This window comes from Melanotaenia boesemani, chromosome 10 (genome assembly GCF_017639745.1).
Source record: "Melanotaenia boesemani isolate fMelBoe1 chromosome 10, fMelBoe1.pri, whole genome shotgun sequence".
Taxonomy (NCBI): domain Eukaryota; kingdom Metazoa; phylum Chordata; class Actinopteri; order Atheriniformes; family Melanotaeniidae; genus Melanotaenia; species Melanotaenia boesemani.
The window spans coordinates 30005918-30015647 of NC_055691.1; the positions used below are offsets into that span (position 1 = coordinate 30005918).

The 9730-nt window shown below is 39.1% G+C and overlaps 1 protein-coding gene across 1 annotated transcript; it reads left to right on the forward strand.

Moving 5' to 3' along the window:
• The first annotated feature begins 6325 nt into the window (after window positions 1–6325).
• Window positions 6326–8849, forward strand: LOC121648131 (F-box/LRR-repeat protein 14-like). The gene has a single exon (XM_041998079.1). The coding sequence runs from the start codon at window positions 6886–6888 to the stop codon at window positions 8095–8097; it is 1212 nt and encodes a 403-aa protein (XP_041854013.1). The 5' UTR covers window positions 6326–6885; the 3' UTR covers window positions 8098–8849.
• The last annotated feature ends 881 nt before the right edge of the window (window positions 8850–9730 follow it).

Consider the following 9730-nt stretch of genomic DNA (forward strand, 5'->3'; position numbering starts at 1 on the left):
TCAGGTGGTGTTACGACGTCTTTGTGCTCCCTGGCTCAAACATCCCTCACAGACAGCTGCTGTCCGACCTGTCTTCATGCTCTCAAGTATGGATCAGAGCAGCTGAAGAGCTTTAAAGGGATTACTTTATTCTCTTGCACACACACACGCACACACACATCCTTTTACTCACAAACACGCTGGCACATATAAAGTGTATTTGCACAGATATAGAGAGGCTTATAGACTCCCATGTTACCGCATTATAACTGTGTTTTTTGCTGTTTTGCTGTGTCCAATGCTGTCATTGTTTTCATCCATCGACATGCTGACCTCCTCACCTTTGTCCTTTTCTCAGCACCTGCCGACCCCATTAACAGGAGAGGTCAGAGGTCATCATATGGTTTCACTTCCAGATGGAGCCCTTTTAGCAGCACCTGTTAAACACACTGAGACCCTGCAGCATTACTGTGCTGTAAGGGCACATCTCCTCTTCAGAGTGACCGACTGCAAAGCACACATGTCCTGCAAGTGACAATTATGCTGACTCACACACACACACACACACACATACACACATTACACTCTGTTTGACATGTCATATGAGTTCAGTCACTCAAAGAATGTGCACAGTATGAATGATGGCCGGTAACACCTCGCTAACGCTGAACACAATGACAGGAGGTCACACAGTAGTGTCTCCGTATTTGTATTTGTGTGTGTGTGTGTGTCTGTGTGTTGCTTTTGTGTGTGTCCAAGAGAGTGTGTGGTAACAGTGTGCATGTTAACCACGATGACAATATATGACTCATTGGTTTCTGTTGTTCGATGATTAGTTTTAATAAATATCTGCTGCTTCCTTAAACTGCACATTAAACACAACACAAGTAAGTTTGGGGTTTCAGATTTTATTGCTGAACAAAAACATTTTAAAAAGGATATTTTATGGATATACAAGATTTTCTAAAAAACTGAAATCTAACAAAAAAACTAAAGAATGCACGCTTTCCAGATGATGTCTCATATATTAGTGCACTTGTATTTATTATGACATGAGGGCATAAATCCATATTGTGAGGACTCACCTTCTTAAAAGACAAGTAGCAAGTATCTACTTGGCATAAACGCTGCAATTTTATGTTAGCTGGGATGTGGATAAAATAACTGGTAATAGTGTCTCCTTTGGAAATGAATTGAATATGTGTGTGTGTGTGTGTGTGTGTGTGTGTGTGTGTGTGTGTGTGTGTGTGTGTGTGTGTGTGTGTGTGTGTGTGTGTGTGGTGAGCTGTCAGAGAAGATCTGGTGAGAGTGGGCTAATTGGAGTTAATTCACCATCTGTCTGCATGAGCCAGCAGACAGGGTCATTAGCAGAGACAAGTCCAGCCACAGGGGAGGCCGAGAGGGGAATCACCATCCCTCACTATTTTTCCTTCTGTCTTTAGTTTTCATTTCCTTCCTCTTTACCAAACTCTCTCATCTCTCCATGCTTGTAATGGTTTGATCTCACTTCATTATGGCTTGTCTGTCTACATTTCTTCAAGCAGTAATGCAAGAAAAAAAGAAAAGGAAAGATTTCAGTTCTTTGTTTTACTTAAACTAAGTATATTATAGGCAAAACACTGTTTTGAAGGGGGGATGATTGATCAGTGGATTCCTTTTTTATTTCTATGTTTATCTATCACTGCCCTCTGCTGGCTCTACATCTCAGGGCTTCTTATTCTGGTAAAAATCACCCTAAACATCAAAGCTAATTGTCATATCAAAGCTGATTGTTATATCAGGAGTCTGTAAATCACATTGTCTATTTTGTATCAATTCTAACATTTATTTAAATGATCTTTTTGGATATTCTATAACCCATGATTTTTTTTTTTTTAATTAAAAACAAAATGTGGAAACTTGTTTATTGTGCATTGAAATAGGTTTTAAAACTCGTATGGACAAAAGGTAGACTTTTACCTTAAATGAATTTCAAGAATGTGTTTTAATATTTGTTACACTGTTTTTCTTAAATATCTTTGATATATACTTTTTATAGGAAGTAACCCCAACTGAATTAAAAATTTGGGGTTTGGCAACCTGCATCCTATGCAGGGTCACGGGGGATCGTGTATATAGGATAATCCCCATGCAGGAAACCAGCAGCCATCAGGAAAGAAGCAGTACACCCTGCACATGTTTTCAGTCCATCACAGAAACAGACAAGACCAACAATCAGCACACCCACACTCATCTCTATGGCCAATTTAGAATCTCCAGTGAACCCAACAAACCTAACACATGTTTTTGCAATGTAGGAGGAAGCACTGGGACTTTCATTTCATGGCGATTATTACATCTAAATCTTACTGGGTCTTAAGATACCTGTTAAACATTCACCCAAACAGAGAGCTGTGCATTGCACAGGGATGCACCCTGGAGTGTCACAGTCAATGGCACCATCATCTCAGTGTGTAGGACGTGGTTTTTATCCTGCTGGTAAGCTCTTGCTTTTTGTGTGGAGTTTACATTTCCCTTTGTGCCTGTAGTGATTTTCTGTGGCTGTTCTGTGATATTAAATTGGTTGTGTACACACAGTTGCATGTAAAATATACTGGTGACTCGCCCAGGCTGCAGGACTTTGTAACCCTCCACAGGATAAAGTGGATAAAGCCAATGAAAGGACAAAGGTGTGCACGGAGGAGGGTATAACTAAAAGTCCATTTTTCCTATGCTTTCATATGTGTCGGTCTGGAGTAAAGCAAAGAGTCATGGCATAAATGTGGATATATACAATTTGTACTTTATACTCTTATTTGCAATTTTCCCAGTTTGTTTTTGTTTAAGCATTTATACCTTTCTTGTGTGTTTGTGTAGAATCGAAATTTAATTTCCCCTCTGTTTTCTTCAGCTTCAAATTCATTGAAAGAAAAAACACTAGGGAGATAATCAATTTGGCCTCAGATGATGCTAAAAAAAACTGCTGCTAAAAGTGTTGTCTTACTTGTAAAAGAATGTCTCAGATTACTGGGGGGGAGGAGTACAAATGAGAGTGATAGCTAAATGTTGAGGCTGAAGCGCTTGTTAACTCAGGCCATTAAAGTGCTGCCTGTCCACTGAGGCAAGAATGATGACTGAGGCCACCTCCAATCAGGACCACCCACACTGGGTAGATGGATTTTGTTCTGCCTTTTGGAAGCACACTGTTTACAAAAAGCTGTTGCAAAGGGAATACTGAAGGAAAATATAGGATCTGAAAATATGGATGAAAATTTTTTTAAATGTATATTTACTTTTTTTGTAATTTAGCCATTTTAATTGTAGGACTGATTGTTTTTTCATTTAAGTAAATTTGATCTAGACTCTTCAAAAATCCTTGTAAACATCAGTGTTTAACAGGTTCATAAAACATTGCTTATCGGAGGAAAATATTAACTGTTCTTAATATTTTCTTCCAATAAGCAATGTTTTATGAAGTGTATGCCACTTCATAGGTTTCCTGTTTATTTTGGGCCTTAAATGAGCTAGCCAAAGCTTGTTTACAGCAACATACTCCAGCTAAAACATTAAAGTCAACCAACAAAATGATCTAAGGCGTTCCAAGATTCAGACATAAAAATAAAGACGATGCATTTGCAGTGACTGTTCCCAGTCAGTGGTATGATTTACCAATTTATATTAGAGCTGCTCTTAAATCTCAAAACGTTTTAAGGCACAAAGAACCAACTGTGTGCATTTTAAATAAGACTGACAATATGTAAAAGAAGGAATATCTTTGTCCAATTGACTGAGAATTGTGTAACAAGGGACAGACCTAACCATTTTGCCATCATATGAATTTTATGTTTCATGTAATAAATGCTGATTTTTATCAATAGATGTATCTGACCTACTCAAAATATCATCCTACTAGTTTTGACACGGATTTTTCACAACAGACTGATGTTGTCCCACAGCTCAAAGAACATGGGCATATTTGGTATTTTACACCCACTGGCCTGTCATCACTACCTCCACTGCAGTTTTGTGGTTTAAAGATTGCTGTGAGGCACTGACAGAGGTTCATAATGGAAGTAAACAAGTCATTTGCTTCACTGCCAGGGTGAAGTAAATGATGCTTGACTTAGCATCATTTAGCACACAGTACTATGTTCGGTGTTACAACTGGCACAAACACTTTTTATTAAATGGAACTTTGGCTTCTCTGAAACAAATTATGCACCACAGACTGCCTCTGAGTATGTGGTTTTCTTTGTAGCAGCTTCTGTAAAAGCTCTTAAGTAAAAAGCTGTGGAGACATATGCGCCATAAAACACTACATGAAGGTTATGGTTGGAGACTGAGTGATTCTTAGGCCCAGAGACAGACAGGAGCCTTGAAATATGCCAGGAATTGTAGATATTTATTGTTTCAGGGTCATGAATGAGCTTCTGTGAAGAGGCCCTACATTTCAGGTTGTGAGGGTTAAAGGTGAGGCTCCAACTATATTTCCCTACCTACAAGTGTGCACTCAGAGCTGGGCTTTCTCTCATAGTCTTTCATATTGAAGTGGTATTCTTTGTTCTTATTTATGTAAAATAACTCGTAAAATGCTGACCTGGATGCATTTTAAATATTATATCACCAACATTGTGACAGTGATAAGCAATGGAGATGACAGAGACCCAGAAATTGAGGCAGTTTCAACACTTAAAAAGATGTTTGTATTGTCTGTCACTGGGGAAAAAGTGAAGTGTTTTATGTAAACATTCAGGGCTCAGTGTCAGTCTGACACATCTTTGTCCTTTTCATACTAAACACTCACTGTCATGCATGTGCAGTGCGTCTTCCCGGCTGCCAGAGGTGACCAGGTCAGTGACGGTAACTGTGGCTTTCTGCCAGGTCAGAAACATTTACATCCAGTTGCAATCAAGAGGGAAAAAGATAGCAAATTACAGTTGTCTGAGCAAATGTGTCATCATGCATCTATTTAGCTTTACTTGTATATTTTGAACTGGAAGTAAATCTGGGAGAATTATTAGACTAAACCTAACAGAGCAACTGGATGAGAGACATCATATACTTTATTAAATTAACATTTAGAGTTACATTGTGACTACACAGACCACACCTCTGCTCTGAATCAAACAGGATAAGGCTTCAGAGGATATGCAAAGCTGCAGAAAACAAATTATTGGTTGTCATCTCCCCTCCCTGATGGACATCTCCTACTGCCTCAGTAAGAAGATTATATCTGAGATTTCACATGTTCAACCTGTTGCCCACTTGTGGACGTTACAGGTGTATCAAAGCCAAAATAAACAGACTTGAAAATATTATGTTCCCTAAAGCTATCATCTTTCTGAATTCACACATTTCCCGACTGAAGCCAGTGAATATGACAGTAAAGCCCCTCATCAAGCAATCGCTGCAATATTGTTTTCTGTTATCTACATTTTTTAATGTTGTTTAGATGTTGTGTTGTTCTATAAGTGTATTTTGTATGTTTTTGCACTTTTAAGGAATAGCTATTCATACTTTTGTTGTACACTAGACAATGAAAATGAAAGGTCTTCAACTCAGTCAATGATTGGATCAGTTGCATTTAAAAAGCATTGATTCCTTTTATAAAGGTCTCTTTAAAGTTATGATTATGAAAGTACTGCTCAGTAAATATAGAAACAGTATACATTTAGCTACATTTGTGACTAAGAAAGATCAGAGTACATTTTATGCATTATAACGCAAAATTCTAATGTTTCATACAACTGTGGTGTAGTAATGTGGAAAAATAAATATAAAGATGCTGGAAGTTCACTGTGAGTTACTACATGCAGATTGTACCTAACTTTTCTATGTGTTGTACTTTAAAGATTTAAGGTGGCTTGCTAGATAGATTAACATTTTGCCTGCTAAACTGGTTTGAGACAAATTTTCAATAAGCCAACAAAATTATATATTTGTGCCTTCTTGCTCTTTATCAGTTTTTCATGCTTAATATTTGATGTACCAAATAAAGAATACAATACGTATGCAGACAGATGTTTACTCAGGGTAATTATATGATTATTAGCTTTTTCTGTTCAGAAAACATGCTAAGCTATATTTGCCCTATAGCTGTTTTGCTGCCTTGTTTTGTGTCTGCAAAGCTGGTCAGTTTACTTACCCTTCAGGTTAATTATTCACGTGTAATGTATGTTTTTATGGACTTGAGTCTGTTTAATAAGTTTGACTTGACTTTACATCATTTATATTGGTCGGCTGTATTTGTAATGGTCGTACATTCTTCTTTTGGTAATGTTAAAAATGAAATTTTTATATCGTACAATAGAGTGTAACTAAGCTTAGGGCTTCCACTAGGAGCCGCTGGTCGGGGACTGAAGTCGTTTTAACTAGCAGTATTCATTGTAGGGAACCGGGATGCTCGGAAGCTACTCGAAATGCCACAGAAGCTTAAGGAACTATCTTCATATGGAAAAACAGCTCGAAATATAAAGGGGACTACGAACTAAACCGCTTCGCCTAAACTTGAGATGGCTTTGAATAAGAAATAAGTTGTTCTGGACAAGGAGGCTGTGCGGCTTTGAAGGTCTCAACTTTAGACAGCTAGCTGACGCTTGCCGCTGTTAGCCTAGCTTGTTAGGTAAATATTCCGACTTGAGTTTCATGAACTGCGTCCACCTTGACAGCATATAAACTGCGCTGTCAGCTGTCATTTTGTCACTTTTTTATTTAATTAAATAGTACCTTTTGTTCCAAGGAGATGGGTGGATTTCTGTTACTTTACTCAATAAGCTAACCTGCTACACTTATTTGTACGCATGCTAGCTGACATTGGCTAACGCCGGGCCAGACAGCAACTTCAACCGCAGAGTTTTGTGGAAGCTAACACGACAGTATTGTCGCTCATAAGAAAACTCTGCTGTTTAACGGAGTCGACCCATAGTCATGTTTGAAATGGAAACACATATTTCGTGCCTTTTCCCGGAAATATTGGCCATTATTTTCAGTTACTTGGATGTGAAAGACAAAGGAAGGGTAGCCCAAGTGTGCGCGGCCTGGAGAGACGCGTCCTACCACAAGTCGGTGTGGAGGGGGGTGGAAGCCAAGCTCCATCTGCGACGAGCTAACCCGTCTCTGTTCCCCAGTCTGCAGACTAGGGGGATCAAGAAAGTCCAGATTCTCAGCCTGAGGCGAAGTCTGAGTTATGTGATTCAGGGAATGCCGCACATCGAAAGTCTTAACCTGTGTGGATGTTTCAACCTCACAGACAGCGGTCTCGGACATGCCTTTGTGCAGGACATACCATCTCTGCGAGTGCTGAACCTCAGCCTGTGTAAACAGATAACTGATTCCAGCCTCGGAAGAATCGCCCAGTACCTCAAAAACCTGGAGGTGCTTGAACTTGGGGGATGCAGTAACATCACAAACACGGGCCTGTTGCTCATTGCCTGGGGCTTGCACAGACTAAAGAGCCTTAACTTGCGTAGCTGCCGTCACGTGTCCGACGTGGGCATCGGACACCTGTCAGGAATGACCCGCAGTACTGCAGAGGGAAGTCTGTCTCTGGAGAAGTTAACCTTGCAGGACTGTCAGAAGTTGACTGACCTTTCTCTAAAACATGTCTCAAAGGGCCTAAACAAGCTCAAAGTGCTCAACCTCAGCTTCTGTGGGGGGATATCTGATGCAGGAATGATCCACCTGTCACATATGACCCACCTTTGCAACCTAAACTTGCGGTCCTGTGATAACATCAGTGATACTGGGATAATGCATCTGGCAATGGGCTCCCTCCGGCTGATGGGGCTTGATGTCTCCTTCTGTGACAAGATTGGAGACCAGAGCCTGGCATACATTGCCCAGGGGTTGTATCAGCTCAAGTCCCTCTCTCTGTGCTCCTGCCATATCAGTGATGATGGTATCAACAGGATGGTTCGCCAGATGCATGAACTTAAAACTCTAAACATTGGACAGTGTGTGCGAATCACAGACAAAGGTTTGGAGTTGATAGCTGACCACTTGACGCAGCTGACAGGGATTGATCTGTACGGTTGTACGAAGATCACTAAGAGGGGTCTGGAGAGGATCACACAGCTCCCGTGCCTTAAAGTATTGAACTTGGGACTGTGGCAGATGACAGAGAGTGAGAGAGTGAGGTGACCCTTGGCGTGGATACATTTCATCATGTAAAGTGCTCAGAGGAACTGTCTATCCATTCTTTATTTTGCCTTCATTACTGTGACTAAGAACATGAGGGACTCACTGGAATATTTCTCACTTCTGCTGCAATATTTCATTCTTATTCTGGCTTTGTACTTTTTTTTTAAAAAAAAACTTACCATGTACAGTTCTTCCTGTTTAGCTACCTCACTCATCCAACACAGGAGTGCCTACAGTCACTGAATACTAGATTAAATTGTATATTTTTAACTCAAGAACCAGTTGAGTTTTTTGCATTTAAGAAAATCTTCATTGCATAACAACAGCTCAGCATTTTAATTCATAACAAAGGCAGGATTTTCTTGGATTTAAGTTTAGATTTTTTTTTCTGTGAATATTTTTCCACTTGTATAACCAATATTTGTATTCAATTACTATTGCTGACAAAAGTTTACTTCAAATTGAAGTTGGTGGATCACTCCTGTCTTTGTTTACCTATGTATAGTTGGCTATGCTTTATATTCCAGAAGAAATAATTTATATCTCAGTTTTTACTCTCGTCTAAAGGTTCATCAGCAGTGCTACAGTAAGGTGTAGCAGTTAACAGCTAAAGAAGCTATATTATGCAATATTCAGTTTTTTTTTTCATGTGAAGAGCTTCCAGCAATAGTGCCAGAGTATTTGTCTAAACAAAGCAGTAATATGTTTTATATTAGTAGTGATATTTATTAATAAAGATACTAAATATGTTATTTTTGTCTGTTTTATTTATATCAAAGGCACCATTCATTATTACCTAATATTTTTTAGGTTTTTCTTGTTTTCAAATTGCTAATTTTATACAAACTAAAGCAAACTTGTTGCATTAACTCAGATTCAATGCAGTTTAGGTTGCACAGTTGTTGGTTAGCACTGTTGCCTCACAGCAAGAATGATCCCAGTTTAAGTCTCATGAACCTTTCTGTGTGGAGTTTGCATGTTTTCCCTGCACCTGTGTGTTTTTTTTTGTTTTTTTGTTTGTTTTTTGTTTTATACAGGGCACTGTCTTCCTCCCAGTTTAAAATCATATGTCAGGTTAAATGGCTATTCTAAATCTGCTGTGAGTATGCATGGTTGTTTGACTCTGCCTTTAGCCTGTAATTGCTCATGACCTGCCCAGGGTGTAGCCCACCTCCCATCAAATGACCAATGAGATAAGCTTTCAGTACCACAACATGACTGAACAGGGTAAAGCCAGCACAGGAGATGGATGATCATTTCTATGTCTTTTGTACGTGGTGGATGTAAATACATTTAGGTTGATTTTGGTTTCCGGTTGAGTCCTATTTACATTTGAACATTTGTAATAAAAACAAACCACCACCATCCCATAACAACCAACATATAGGCCTAAAGAAAGCGCAAATTGCGTAGTAACAATAAGATAATAGTAAATATAATATTGTCTCTGAAGCTCATGCCAGTTCGTCATCTTGTCATGATGCCCCTTTGAATATTTGTGTTCTTTTAAGTGATGAGTTAAGTTCCTCCAAGTACAGTAGCCACAGTTTCCTAAGGCAGTGTCACACTTCCCAAAAATGGAAACAGAATGCTGAGTCTGTGCTTATAGAGCATACTAGCCACAATCAAAGAG